Source organism: Oreochromis aureus, linkage group 16 (genome assembly GCF_013358895.1).
Source record: "Oreochromis aureus strain Israel breed Guangdong linkage group 16, ZZ_aureus, whole genome shotgun sequence".
NCBI lineage: Eukaryota > Metazoa > Chordata > Actinopteri > Cichliformes > Cichlidae > Oreochromis > Oreochromis aureus.
In genome coordinates this window covers 12,435,167-12,451,376 of record NC_052957.1, presented here as the reverse complement: position 1 = coordinate 12,451,376, position 16,210 = coordinate 12,435,167, and the positions used below count along the sequence as shown (strand labels likewise).

Here is a 16,210-nt window from a genome sequence, read left to right as displayed (position 1 = left end):
CATATACAGGCCATTACTGTCCCTGCATTTAGAAAGGCAGAGGCATCACGGTGTAATTATTTTACATGTAGTTGTTTTTTTCCTGTGTAATAATGTTCAACATTGCTATCAATACATTTTTCAAAAAAAAACCTCTACAAAATGGGTTCAAAACATAAACAACTGTGGGATACTGTTTGTCCGTGATTTGAACAGCCCAGCGCTGCTCCCGATGCAGGGAAAACTAATTCTGCAGGGAGACCTACCTCAGCACTTGTGCAGGTGAAGCCAAAGGGAAGATATGCCTCACCATATTTTCTAGTCTTTGGCTTAGAATGAAGTTGGTTTGGAAACATATTCAGCATTGCTTCATCTCCTGCTTTGCGTTTGTGTGGGCGCCCCGTGCTAGCATTGTCCAAGCGTTGTTTTTGTTTTTTTTCCCCTTTTCATGCCGCGCCCCCCCTGCAATAGCTCTGCGCCCCCCCTAGGGGGCGGGCCCCACACTTTGGGAACCACTGTCCTAATCCATAACACCTCTTTTTATGTTGCAATGTATGAAGTGTTAGTGTGATAATCATAGTCTCACTTTTTATGTCATAATTTTTATGACAGAAATCTTTTTTGTGTGTCTCATCCCTCTTGACATGGTCATCCTAATGAAATAACATGAAACATGTACAGTAAAATGCTGTTAAGAGCCTTGTTACGAAACACTGACGTAAGCATCGCACAAGTGAGGAAATAGCATAACAGAGGTGCAATTTTCCTTTCTGGGGAGAATTTCATCATTGACCAGTGGAGGAGCGAATGTGGCTGCAGAGGTGGTGGAACACGGCCAATATCTCAGAGCACAACAAAGGAAATATTTTTAACGCTGCCAACAGGCGGCTTGTGAAATCAAGCTTGGATCTGAGTCGCACGTATGCTGTGATAAACAGAATGGGCAGGTGGGAAAAAAAGAAAAGAAAGTCACAGCTGGGTGAACTCACAGCACTGAGCCATACTCACATGTTGAGTGGGAGCTGAACCTTGGCATGGGCCAGCAGCTCAGAGGTTATGGATGCCACTTTGGGGGGCACCAGTACCCCTGCCGAGGAGGGAGAGGGACCCGGGGGAGAGGCATCCTAAAGAAATGCAGAAAGATATACAATGAAAATGCCTACAACCCACATGCAGATTTACAGTATACACGCTGGGTATTATTCACAGAATACAAACTGAACCCATGTATAAATACAACCAGAGGCAGTATTTGCAAGAGCAATGCGTCTCTAGTGAAAAGCTGTAAATAAGAGGAATGATTTTATTTACATGGAACTGGATGGGTAGGTGATTGGGGAATAAGTTATTAAATCTAGAGTAACAGAGTGACTGAAGTGAACTCTGGTTTGTGAAATGCAAGCAATGCCTTAGAGGTGAAACCAAGGAATCAGCAGGGGCAATACACTGGCTGATATTAGTTCCCTGCAGATATATTACATGTCAAGCAAGGTATTTGTTGACTGGTGTTTAACTAGAAAGTGCACAAAAAATCCAAGTGATTTTCCCTATACACTTTTTAAATACAAAACAAGCATAGTACTTGTATATAATGGGGCCACTTTACATCTAATCAAGTATTTCTTTATGCTCAAACAAACTGATTTTCCCTCATATAAAAGATCTGCTGGGGTCTGTGTACATCACAGCGTTCGCATGCACCTGGATGCGTGCAGCCGCTCTGGGGTCAGAGGAGCTGATGAGGACTGGGTGGGAGATCTCCATGCTGTGTCTGTTGTTGAGCTGGGCGGCCCTCTGGCTGACGGATAGAGCGGTAAACGAATGGCGCTTCTTGGCGTTCTTCTTTCCTTCGCCTCTCCGATGGCCAGAGCCGTTTCCATTAGACGGGGACGCACTTGGGGAGGGCCCGGGAGAGCAGGGGCCCAACGGGGCCGGCTCAGAGCTCGGACCCGGTGCATTAGCTGGTATAGGCTTGTCAATCTCCATCAACTGCTTTGCTGTTTCATTTAACTGCGAGGAGAGCAGAGGAGAGGAGAGGGGGAGGGAACTATGAGAGAGAGACGTTCAGGTGTTCGATTTCAGACCTGAGTGGTTCAAGTACATCTCCAGTACATTCAAGTGTGTTTGTGTGGCTCTCTTGCTGCTTGTTCTTGCTGGCAGCTTTTCAAACCAGCAGCACAAGAATCATCACTTACAACAGCAGGTCTGGTGAGACTCCCTCTGTGTAACACTCTGACAGTAGCTCAAACACACAGATACTCAAATAACCCACAGAAAGGTGAGCATTCACTTTGCTTGCCAGAGTTTACTCCTTTTCTCCTCACTAGATGGTCTTGTACATTTCAAAGGTTTATTTACAGAGTATTTCCAGGCAAAACAGGTTTTTTTTGGGAAGACACAATCAGCTTGATTTACTAAACAGGGCACTGACCTGCAGAGTGTGGGGGCAATCTCCAAATAGCGCTCATAGGTGTCGTTAGCTATATGGGTGATTTACAAAAGCTGTGTTGTTTTCTAAACACAGGTGCAGTCGGCTCATTTCAATATAAAGCACAAAAAATGAGACATGCTGCTTTTTGGTGTTAAATATTGGCACAATTAGCAGGAAATTATGTGCCGCAAATGGCACAGTAAATCACTTACTTTGCACTATTGATTTAAATATTATCCTCCCTATAATTTGCACCTTGAGAGAGGAATTCCCAGAAATACGTATGCAACATGGTTAGTGGCAAAAACCCCAGAGTTTCCACCTCTTACACACGATCTTGACACTGCACTCTTTTGTAAATACCTTTTTTGTTTTGTTTTGGTAAAACATCCTTTTCAGACATGGCAAAATTAATGAATCCAAAACCTCATTAACTGGGTGATTAAAAAAAAGGTTGGCTCTGTGACTCTAACATCTGGTCAGAGCTCTGGATTTTAATAATGTGACGATTTTATTTATTCAGTTTTTTCAACCAGAACTTGAGGAAGAAACACCTACTTTAAGGTAACAGAGCTCACACAATCGGTGCAGGTTTTGGTATGTTTACAGACAGTGTGATTTACTGGCAGAGGAGAAGATGCATCATTTTGTTGAGGTAAAGAAGGAAAATAATTTTTTTTTAAAATAAGCCAATAAATTACTAGTGCAAAGTATCAAATTCCAGGTTCCCTTACAGCTGATAATTTATTTTACTTATTAAATCCTGATTTATAACAGTTACACATGCAATACACTACATAATACATGTATTAGATGTCTAAATTATGGATCACTGTGCTGGGAAAAAGCACCAGTATAGGAGGTAAAAGCACCTCTGTATTTTTAATCTATGTTGATTACTTTTGGTCAGGCACTGACCCGCAACAAGAAGTTTCATGGTGTAGTCCTGATCATTGCCATTTCATACTGTACTCAGTATGTATCATATTATCACGGAAGGAGCAAAATGTGTTTATCGACGTAAAAAAGTAGTGAAAATATGAGAATGAGTGTTCCATAGAAATTGAATTATGTTATGTTATTATCTGTAATACTTACCAAGCGTTGGAAAAACCCCTATATGAACTAATCTGATTGTGTTTTCTGTGGACGTGAGCACATATTTGATCGCAAATGGGATTACTGAAAGGAACAATTAGTATTTTTTGACCATTATGGAGCTCTGAGGTAGTTTAAGCTGGCAGTGAAGTTGTTTTACTGTCACACGTTCCTTGTACAATCCAATTAGTCATCCAAGCAATCATTACAAGAACCTGCCGCTCATTAATTCTTCTTACTCCGGTGCTTACGCTGCTTCTCTTTGTTACTGAAGTATCTGTTGCTTGCAATTCAACCTCCCTTCGCCTCACTCAGACAGAAACCCTGCAGCTTTTACATAAATACTATATGCACATTAGGACCTGAGTATTTCACTTTTGTTACCTCAGTGAAAGTCATTTCCTCTTCACATTTTTCTTCAGTGTAAAGCAAGGGTCTTTAAAGTGCTGCCTGCAGGCCAATGGCAGCCCTTTGTTACATGCTGTGCAGCCTGCAAGCATGCCAAGGAAACAATGTACATGTGCATGTAGTTCATCGGGACTTCATGCCAAATTAAGGTATAACTTGGCACAGAACAAGACCAAAGGAACAACTCCTTTCAATTTTAACTCTTGAATTCTAGTCATCAAAGCAGACTGAATATTTATAACTTTGAAAAATACAGCTGGGCTTAGAAATATCTATGAAGCAGTGAGTTTCTAACAATAAACGTCTGAACAGAGAGATGACATATAAGCTAACACATCTAATACATTAACAGACATCATCAACTTTGGCATCCTCCAACAAATTCCCTCAGCAACCCCTGGAGAGATATGTGTGGTATATAAGTGTGTGTGTGTCGGAGAGAGAGACTCAGACAGACAAAGTGTGTACAGGGCCGCCCTGTCTGGGTTCAGTGTTGGTGATGTTGCATTTCCATATTAATAGATATGCTAATCAAAGCCAAATCATATGCTAATGAGTATGATGGATTGATGCTGCAGATATAACTCAGTTTGCTCTCATGAGGTTGACTAGAGGACACACACACACACACAGTCAGGAATTCATCCAACACTTTCACTAAGTGACTTACACAAACACATTCCAGTTACTGTCTGTGAATGCAACAACTGGACGGATACACAGACACACATACATTTTCAGCTTTTCCACTGACAATGGTGCAGTAAATGACAGAGGGTGTGTGTAGGTGTGTGTGTGCCCGTGTTTTTGAGTGAAAGTGACAGAGTCAGAGAAACGAGAGCGAAGTTTTGATAGGCGCAGTTCTTCATTTGGTGCTTTTGGCTGAATGAAATCTCCAAGGTCATCTATTATGTGTTGAGCTAACTATAATGTGTGCCTTTTGGAGAGTTGGTTCCTCTCTAGGGGTAATACTGAGACTCGAGCTGATGAGCTGATATCTGCACTGCGAAAAGGGTAAGCCAGCAGGACACTTGCATGTACTAGCACAAGCACACACACAGACACACACACAGAGAACTGGTGGTAGACATGTGCCAACTTCCTTTTGCTGCAGGGATACATAAAAGTGGAAAAAGCTCTCCACAACAAAAGCAGACCAAAACAAAGGAAGTCCCAAAATGTCTCCAGTTACCATCATTAAACTTAAATCAGTCATTGTCATTTAGCACAAACTTATGCACACTGATCTCACATCTACCTGAAACCACATCAGCTCCTTCAGCGCCTGCTGCAAACTTACACAACACAGACCAGCCCACTCATTATATATCCACTCAAAGTCATGTTGGGTACAGTATATTCAAATGCAAAGCATATCTACTCCTTTACGTCATCCACCCTACTGTTCTCAAACATTTACCCCCCAAAAAAAACCCAAGCACATCCAATAAATCCACCCAAACTTACCGAATCAAACAAATCACAAATTTAACGACACATTTCCTGCAGTCAGTAAAATTAATTAATTTCTGTCCTCTTGTTTTAATTCTCTTTTCAATACAGTTGAGATTAGAAATAGAGATGTGGTGATGCAAACTCTTGCATAAGCTCTGAAAGACCTAAAGACATTATCAGATAACGCGTAGATAATGAAAAATTAATTATTTTGGCATGGCTCTTAACACGTGAAATGTACTGACATGTATGAAAAGATTAGAGCACCCGGCTCTGCACGGCTTCCCATGCAATTAAGATGTTTAAAAGAATAGTGTCAAAAAATAACACCCTTTCCCTTTAGGGGAGATCTACTAATGCAGAGGGCCCCAACAAAAAACTCAAAGCTTTCTGGTAAAAAAAAATGTTGGTACAACTTTTGGTGCAAATTGGTGCAACATCAAGCAGCAATGCAAGTGATCTGGAAGTGGTATTTACTTCATATCCAGTAGGGCAGACACACAGGGATCTTAGTATACTAAGTCAGCTCATGTCTGACATTAGAATCTATCTCCACACGGTTCTTGAGTGACCTATGATTGAACCTCACCTTCCTGCCTCTGTATGTGAAAACACAAGCATATTATTTCTGTTTGTCAAGCTCAAATAACAGAGTCATGCACAGGTCAACATTTGCAAATGCACACTCTATCTGCATAGTATAACAGACTTCAAGAACCAACCTCTTATCCACAATTATTTCCAAGCAAATCTAAACCAGCTGTGACCCTTTAATATAAGTACTCGAGATATTAAACACATCCACCTCAAACCGCTTCATTTTTATTAAACACTTTGATGACACCATTTTTAATTCACTCTAAGCTTCTTCTTTTTTAAAATCTGCTTTCTGAGTTCTGTTATCACAAAAAGTTATCACAAATCCCACTAATATCTGTTATAACCCAACAATATGAGCTAAATGGGCTGTAATTTTTTCTTGAGCAAGCAGCCAACAGCCTTATGCAAAAACAAATAGCTAATGACAAGCTGTGGATAATCAAGCAAGTGCAGGACTCTGCCAGACGCACTGCTGCTTTGCACCTGCAGTAGGCATGCCACTTGAGTAGAAGGTCCTTTTAAGTGGCTCGCAATGATGTAGCAACTGCAAAAACAATTTGCCCATATGTGGCTCACATCACCTCTCAATGAGGTCTGAGTGATGGGATGTTATTGCATCTTTGTTGCATTAAAATCTGGAGCTGTCTACTTATGATTGGATCACTCAAAATTAATGTTAATACCTGGTCTGAACAGGGCCACAGATCGGCAGAGGCTCCAGCTGGGTCCTCCTTATTGGCTTTTAAATGATTACACACACACACGCGCGTGCGCGCGCACACACATCAAGTACTCACACGTCTGCTCGCACGCCGTCAACATGCCCCTGCACCCCCACTGTGTGAGAGTGATGGAGAGGGCTAAATTATTGATGCATCTCGATCTAATAGGAACCCCTGTGCGTGTGGGTGCGTGCGTGTGTGTGTGTATCCCAACACGACTCAGCCTATGGCTTAATCACCATCACCTAAGAGAGTCCTTTTCTAGAATTGTTAGCTAATTTCAAGGACATTGTGTGTATGAGATTGTGTGGCCAAGAGTACAAGCATGAGTAGGCTGCAAACCCAGACAGAGAGAAAAAATGAACATGATTCAGAGAGCACTATGATTAAAGTTTAGAGAAAAAACACACCACTGATTTCATATATACATGTTTATGGATTGATTGTAGCACATGTGCTGTGTTGTACTAGTAAGTGTTTTATTGAATATGTGCTTTAATCAGCAAGAAAAAGCAATATAATGTATAAAAGCAGCATATAGGATGACTCCATCCTACAGCTACTTGCCTCTAATCCGTGCATTAAAAATCTGCTTTGACTTTATAAAGAAGACAATGCAGCTACTACACTGCATCTGAACTCCTGGCACTCCCACTGTTTTGAAAATTACACACACAAAAGCTCTTTCTAGTGTGGGTGAATCTCCTGTCAGTTCTGAAGACTTCATCATTTGTTTTGGACAGGTCATGTGAGAATCAGCGTGTTTACAAATTTGTGGTGTCGTAGAGATAAAAAATTGCACACACACTTGCTACCAATGCTTTTTTTCCCCCACAACAGCTTAAAAGCCTTAAATGTGATCCAGTTATTTTTTTTTCCAGTTGCACAGGGATTAAAGTAAACTATATTTCACTCTTGACAGCCATGGCACTATGAAAGAAGGTAGAATGTTTGGGGTGTTTTCAGCATTTTACTGAGAGAAATTCCTTCAGCCAAGTTTCAAATAGCATTACAAACTATGTTTGCATTTCTGAGGGTATTTATGTGTTTGTGTTGTGCTTTCCTCTAGATACAGACAAGTGACAAATTAAAGGAAAATGACACCCTCGCCGCTACAGAGAAAGGATCTGGCAGCTATTATGCTGGGGAGCTCTTGCTGGCATGGTTAAGGTCTGTTTGTGTCCTAAAGCAGGGATGTCAGAACTGGCCTGCCAAAGCGACCAATTTGATGCACTCCAAAGCCCTGCAAAGTTGTGAAATGTTTCAATTTGGGAGTTTCCATTGCATTTTGCATCCTGAGGCATGCAAATCATTAAGAACGCATCATGTCTTGAAAGTGGTTTTCGGAACTGTTATTTTAATCCAAACCAGACTTCTGAATCCTTTTTAATTTTACAGCACTATTGTCCACAAAGGCATCGGACATGTCATGCAATACCATGCTGAAAAAGACGGATAAACAACAGAGCAATGCTTTTAAGTTTCTTTGAATTTAGTACACTGAATGAGTGGTTATTAATACAGAAAGAGAGAAAACAGAAGTCCTTGTTTGTGCCCCCAACTGATTTGTACCTAAGATAACAGAAACTCCCGGTACGCTTCGCACAGGAACATCGAGGTATTTTTGACTTAGTCTACATTTTGGACTCTCTGGTTCGCTCTCACTTTTTATCACTTAAAAAATATTGCCAGGTTGAGTTCCACTGGGTCACACTGTGTAGATTGTCATTCATGCCTTCATTTAATCACATCTGGATTATTGTTTACTTGTCTTAGCAAGGCTTCCTTTGAACGTTTGCAAGTTGTTCCAACGCCGCTGCAAGCCTTCTGATTAAGTCTTCTAAATACTCACATATCACACTGTTGCTAAATCAGTTGCTCTGGCTCCCCATCAACTTCAGACTTCACTTTAAGTGAAAATGGCTTGACTTTTATAGCTCTGCGTGGACAAACACTGCCATACAACAGTGAACTTTTACATCCATACATCCCCAGCAGGTCCCTGAGGTCATGTGATCAGGACCTGCTGGCTATACAGCATACATGACTGTGAAATAAAGGAGACAGAGCTTATGCAACAGTGGCCCCCCCCGAACACTGGAACGCTCTCGCTCTGAGTCTGAGATCTGTGGACTTGGTGATCTCTTTTAAAAGGCAGCTAAAAACTCTGCTTGTTTTTCAGCTTTGTTTTTGGCTAACAGTTTTAGGTTTTTATTATTGTTGTTGGAAAGCACTTATTCATCTTGAAAGGTGCTATATCAATAAAATTTTACTAACTTGTTTAAAAAAAGCCATTAAGTAGAAATGAATGGATGTTTTCAGAAAGTTGAGTTTCTTTAAACTTAAAAAAATGCATTTTTCTGTTTTTTACGTAAATATTTTAATTGTCTGGCCCAGTAAATCTCTTGTGGTCGAGCTAAAATAAGACAGACCGCCTTGCCTGAGAGGAAAGGGTCACTGCAAATCAATACAAAGCTGTGGTGGCGCAGCCCCTCACTAAGACACTTCAATTTGTCACCCGTCTGGAAGTGGTCAAGCCTTAACATCCTGATATGGAAGCATAATGTGGAATCTCAGTGCACAAACATCATGATTAATGGAGAATAATGAACACACAATATGCCTCCTATCAGAATGAAATCCCAGCTTTAATTAATATTAATGCTGGAGGCTTTACAACATTTCATTAATCAGCCAAGAACATGTAACCAGCTCCTCTCACATCCTAACTTTAAAGTGAGCACACACTCAGTGTGTCCCTGCTCTCTGCATTTATGGTAGTGAGGTTATTAAAACCAAAGAAAATAAATAATAGATTACTCATTACCACTGGCAGTGAATTTAGACAAGAGATATGCTTTCACTAAGTACAGAGAACAAGGGCAGCTGTGCTAAAGAAGAATAGAGTTAATGACTACAGTAGTAGCAGTACCTTTGGTAAAATTTATAACTGGATGGGAATGCAATTTAGTTCAAACCTACTTGGTATCAAGAAACAATAATTTAGTCAAGGTGAACATATTCAGCTTTTTTACTGGCGACTATACAGATTTATCCTCCGCTCGCTAACAAAGTCTACTAGTCTGCTTTCCACAGTAGACAAGAAACAGCGTTTTAGCACTCTTTCAGTGGACACATGCAAAACTTTAACTTTAGAAGCCTTCATCAAACGTTCGATAAAAGGAGATCGCATTTTCTTCCTCTTCTCTCAAAAGTAGCAATGTGATAAATGACAATAGATGTGACAGAGGATGTTTTGCTGCAGCATCATCGACACGTCTACAGTGGGTTTGTGTTTGTATGTCATTTTACCTCCACATAAAGAATTGGGAAGATGCCAATCTTGTCTCCCAGCATGCCTTCTGCCCAGTTCTCATCTACTCGCCTGATTACTGTCAGCACCTCATCCTGGGGAGAGAGGAAATGAGTGAAGCTACAAACACACACAAGTATACACCGTATACCACACTTCCAGAACAATAGACATTTAACTACTTTTGATATGCTGCAGACAAAAAAAAAGTTTATTTCTTCTGCCTTTGCAAATAAAGCGTTTATGCATAATGACGTGACTTTTTTTAAACATGGGCTACTTATGAAAGCATGATCAAATCATTCCAAGTGATGCCTTGCTGCCTTGTTGAGGTCCCTGGAAATATATTTAGAAAATGGCAAATCAACATTTTTCAAGGCTGTTTATGTTTATGTTGGAACGGCAACTCGGGGTTGATACAATTCCAGCATGACACACTGGCATCCTTGCAAGCCACTGCATATTAACTACAAACTGTAACCCTTTTCAGTGACTGCAAGCAGGCTACTGAATTCAAATTACTTGAGCTGCTCCCATTTCAAATGTAAAATGCGAGCTAAAAATGAGCTAAATATGACACTCTGCAGAAATATTTAAAATGACTGCCTTAGGGCAAAGTTAAGGTGAATACTGATGCATCTGTTTTTCCTTTTTTTCTACATCTACGCGCCCAACTCAAACCAACTTTACATCAATCAACAGTTGTGTCTATAACAACAAAAACAACAGTAAATATGTACCTTTGTGTACACTTCCATCTGTACATTGTGCATATGATATAATATCACATGTAATATAATAAATATATGATGTTTTTCCCTCTGCTTCTCCTCTCCTCACATAAAGGTCTTGGTTAGACCGTTACGGGATGGCAGTGATAATGCTAGCAAATGACTCTGCATTAGTCATACTGAGTAATTACCTCTCACACTGAGAAAACAATATCACACACACTGGTTCTGCATGACAACACGCATACAGAACTCCACGGGGCACACGTGTCTCTGTGTGAATTATGGTCTTGCATGATTTTCAGTCGTTAACCTGTTGATTAGTTTAACCCTAAAAATCAAAATAATGTGATGCCCCAGCATTATCTGTTCTCCTGGATGCAGAGAGCAGTGTGTCGGAAGCAAGGTGTGTACACTTTACATTACCGTGATAGGTCTTAAGACGCCCACACTAGACTGAACATTACACTGTAATTTAATAAACTATCTTGTTCTCTTGCTGCAGACACATTTAGAGCGCAAAGACAGAGTGGAGGTGTCGAGCCTTCAGTCCTAGCACAAATGAGGCCTGTGTAACAGCGGGAAAAAAATGATAAGCTCAGAGGAACACAACATTACGGAGAATACAAATTACTGTTTACACCAAGCCCGACCTGGACGCGCACTGCTCGAGGACTGAGTGTCTTCTCTCATTTCCATCCTATTCAAAGTATCATTTGAGTGATATTTTTGACATCAGCTACTCACATTATCTACCTCTTATATGATAGAGATCATTAAGATCAGCAAGACTGACACAGAAAATGTACCCTCGCTTGTACAATTTAATTCCCAAAAAACAGAAAGCTGCGGATAGCAAGTCCCGAGGATAGTTAATGCCAGTTCTACATGTATTTGACCTTTTTTTTTTTTTTACAGCGCATTGTGTAATCTTCAGTCTGCGTCCTGATTGGCTGTAGACCATTGTCAATCAATCTTGTGCCGTGTCTCTTGTACAGTACAGAATGCGTTCAGCTTGTCAAATTTACATAACTCGCTAGCAATGTGAGTAAGTTTTCTCCACAACAATATCGACAAAACGTTTTGCACCGTCCAAGGCACCTGCGGTAGCACCCAAAAGGCAGAGGGACATGCTAATCAGCGCACAAAAAGTTGGACTTCTGGACATGCTAAAATAAGGTAGAAGTTACCTATTATTCGGACCATAAGGCGCATTAACCGAAACAAAACAGTCAGATAAGTCAAACTTTACTCAGCTCATTCTTCTTGCTTCCTCTACTTCCGTACTATTGATTCATTAATGTTGAATTCTCTTGCAGCTGCTCTATTCCCATGGGCTGGACTTTGACCGATCTTTGGTTTCATTCTATAATGCTGGATTTATTTTTCTACCAAGGTTTGAACTTTGAGAGAAAACTGTGAAAATGTTCATGCCTGTCTGAGAAAAGTGTATAAAGTGTGTAGTGAGGGGTTTTACAGCCTTAAAACATCTGTAATAATTGTAAAAAATAAAGCTGACTACTTTGCGGATTTAACCTATCACCTATTGCAGGTTATTTTTAGAACATAACTCTCGCGAAAAACGAGGGACCACTATACTATTATTTTTATTGAAGAAAAGGAGCGTGTTTGCAAAGTGCAGACGATGCCCAGGACAGAAAATCCATTACCTTGCTAACCCAACTTCTGCACAGACAGCATGCTAACACAAACTAGCCAAGAACCCAGAGTGATGATACAGCTAAGCTATGCTGAGCCCAGCAGCCAGAGCCTGAACTTCAGTCTCTTTGTGATGGTTTTCTAATGTAACCAATGTTGTAACGACTCACTGTCTCTTCAAGTAATTAAGTAACATATAGTAGTGCTTTTCAGAAAGGTAACCAGCAGTTTGTAAAACATTCCTTTTTTTAAGTAACAACTCCACCACTGGATGCAGGAACATACATCTGACCAGGTGTAGAAACATATACTTGTTTTTCACTGATGTGCTGCTTGTGCTATTTGTGAAGCATCAAATCTGTCTTGGCTCATTTTCAGATCCAATATACATTTTTACATATTAGAGAAGGATAGGTAGGGTTATGTAGCAAAGATTCCTGAAATAGCCCTTCCCAATTTTGTAATGCAGAACTGATGCCAGATTTTTAGCATAACAGGTTCTACATAAAGCACATATCTGCTTCAATAGAAAGGCAATAGTGTCCTCCTGGTGGTTGTTCCTCTCTGGCCTTTGCTTTGGAAAATACTTTTAATATTAATTTCACATCAAACAAACCAAAATCCCACAATGGATTTTACTCTGAAATCCCAAACACTTCTCATACCGCCTAAAATAAATGCAAATCCACATGAAAAAGAATAGATTAGACTCTACCAGTAAATAAATAGTGGCATTTTAGTGGAGTTTTTGAGTATAATCATGGTGTAAATGCTGTCTTGGCATTAAAACAGAAGAATATTTGAAGATGGGCATAGAGAGTATCAGTTGCCAGAACTTTCATTCCCCCAAAAAAAGAGTCAGTGTTAAAAATCAACTTCAGCCAAATCCTCGAGGAGACTGGTAATGATTGCAGTGCAGCAACTCCCCGCTACTTGTCTGCTGTCTCCATAGTAGAAAACCTCATAACAAACACAATACACAATCACTTAAACTGATGAAAACATCAGCTTTAAAATAAAAAAGTGGTGTACAACAAAGTAAAACATGAAACTAGAAGTAAAAATCCAATACTGCAACTACTGTTGCTTTAAATACCAGCACCTTCAAGTAACACACTACCACAAATAGTAATACTTATTCTGGTTTTCCGCTCAGACAGATCACATGACTTTATAACAGTAACAAAGGCATTAGTTTTCTAAGTCAAACAATTAGATTTCATGAACAGCGCTGATCTTATCAGAGACAGCAGACTATTTTGTTATCTGTGGACTCCACCGAGGAGAGCTTGCACTTGTTTCTCTGTTTGAAGATGTTCCAGTTTACATTCTGTGAACCAATCTGAAGAGCAGGGTCTGAGCTAATAAATTATTAGTGCCCTACAAAGAACCAGCCTGGTTTAACACTACAGATAAGTGTTTTCTTCTGCTACAGTATTTATGCTGTTGTAAATTCTGAACACATCAGTCCTTCGGATCTTTTCACTGATTTAAGCATGCAGCCTTTTTTAAAGAAACATTCGTTCTCAGCGTTCTCAAGGGAGCATGTGTATACTATGAGTGTGTGCTACCTTGCTGAAGGCCAGACAGTCTTTATCCTGGTCCTTGTCTTTGACCTCAAAGTCGTACAACGCTTTGCCCTGGGGTGGAGTTTGGCTCAGGGGACGCAGCAGCTGGATGTAACTAGCAGGCAAGAAACCATGACAACCATTGAGCTCGCCGTGGTACCAGTTGTCATCCACCTTGCGTCGCAGGATGATGATGTCACCTTTGGAAAACTGGAGGTCGCCTGGTTCCTTGCCCTCATAAGAATAGAGGGCTTTGCCGCAAGGTAGCGCTGGGATATTCTGTGAAGCATACACACAGAAGCACTTAATATCAGAAGACGTTTATAACATTTTAGATTGGCATCAGTAAAAAGCATTAAGGAAAGGGGTGGATGGCATGTGCTATTGGGGTGCTTTTTCATGTTAAATACTACATTTTTGTATCTCTTCAGGTTTTTAAAAACCCTTCCAATAAATCTTAGAAGATAAATTCTGTAATATCCACTCTGAAATCATAACCTACATGATGAAGGGGTCAAAACAGAAGCTAAAAGGATTAGATTAGAGCACTTGGTTGCTGGTGTTTTGAAATGATTTGCATTTTTTTCTTATATTTCAATATGAAGAATGCTCTCCAGTACAGCAGGAGTTATTAATATAAAAGGTTCGACGGCAGGTGTTCTTTTGACATAAACATCTTACACAGAGCAGCTTTAAGAGGTTTTTTACATCTCTACAGAAGACTAAAAGCATTTCTGTTTAAAATGAGTGCAACTGTGCTGAAATGTTAGGAGATAACTACACTTGCCAAACCTTGGGGTTGACAGATTACAGGGTAATGCTTTTTTATTAAATTCTATTAAGATGCAACAGACTTTCCCTTTGTGTCGTGTCTGGAATAAATGGGCTTCAGGTCTGTTTGCTAATCACAAACAAGGTGGTGACCCCTGCAGCGATGAGTAAATGAAGTTAAAAAAAAAAACCTGGAGGTAAACATGCTATAAACCAACTTAAAACACTGGCAAATCAAATATATTACAAACTACAGGCCCTGGAGACAAATTTGTAGAAATTGAGAATTGGATATGTGCTTGAAGGTTCATTTTATTCCCCCCCAGCAGTATGTGAGATATGATGGGTTATTAAAATGTTTGCGAGGTAATTGCTGCTCCCACCTTGGGCCAAACATAGTAATTTTCAAAATGCCAGAATGGCATGAAGCATGACTCCCCTGAGTTTCATCAAAATCAGGTCCGTGGTGTCTCACTTATCAAATGTCCAGGAGAAACGCACCCTCCACCATTTATCCTCCACACATCAGATACATGAAGCAAACTTGAGTAAAATGATTAAAATGTCACACTGAACTCAATTTGTGTTAAAACTCCATTTAACTAGAGTGCTTTTGAAATCATTTAAAATGATGATTTGCTAGGCAGATACCCAGTATGTATAGGCCTATCACAGGCACACAAGACCGTAACTCTTGCCCTATGACAGCAGATATAGGTTTCAGACCTGCAGACTCTGCAGCCCTAAATTGGAAGTTAATGGATGGATGGATGGATACTGTATGAAATCCTTGGGGTATACATTCTGCTATATGTGCTGCTCTGTCTGCAGCACATGTAACAGAACATGAATCACAGCTAAGCAGATGGCGTCTTAATTGCAAGTTACTGACTAGCTCGTGAAATAAATTGCTGGAAAGTTCACGAACAATTACCTCATCAATTCTGCCTTTTCGATATGACTCTGACGTACATATATATTTGGGTTGTCAAAAAAATGAAGACTCAGATAGCAATTGATTATAAAAAATTAATATTGGATTAGACACTCCTTTGCAACAGTATTGATATTGTTCACATTGACTTCAGGCAGGTACACAGCCCTCCCCTCACTAGCAGTTATAACAGATGATTTGTAAGGTCAGTAAAGCTCCTATTTCGAGAACATTAATGTTTTTAACCGTTATATCATAAATGCGGACACGTTAGAGTTAGCCATTTCTTTTGGGAGCACCCCAACAGCCACATTAGCCTCTTGTTAGGTTATGATTACGGTAGTGGCGAGTGGCTGTGACTAATAATGAAAGGATAAAGTTAATGTGGGAGTCATTCAGCTAACATTATCGGTCCTGCCTGTCTGTAATTTTAAAACAGTCTTAGTTTACCAGGATAGCTTGATTATTTGTGTCCAATGAGATGTCAGAGAAGGAAAAGAGTATGGCACAAGTCACCAGAAGCACGAGATAAATATATACT

General features: G+C 40.1%; 1 protein-coding gene across 2 annotated transcripts in view; it reads right to left on the bottom strand.

The window, feature by feature from the left end:
* The window catches only part of LOC116311981 (E3 ubiquitin-protein ligase SH3RF3), a 113,345-nt gene that overhangs the window by 26,568 nt on the left and 70,567 nt on the right, over nt 1–16,210 (bottom strand). For both annotated transcript variants that reach the window (XM_039599973.1, XM_031729226.2), the window contains exons 2-5: nt 13,968–14,243; nt 10,006–10,101; nt 1,681–1,989; nt 988–1,103 (exon numbers count right to left, since the gene is read on the bottom strand). In XM_039599973.1, the coding sequence (XP_039455907.1) occupies nt 988–1,103; nt 1,681–1,989; nt 10,006–10,101; nt 13,968–14,243 (797 nt within the window). The remainder of the gene's footprint in view (nt 1–987; nt 1,104–1,680; nt 1,990–10,005; nt 10,102–13,967; nt 14,244–16,210) is intronic.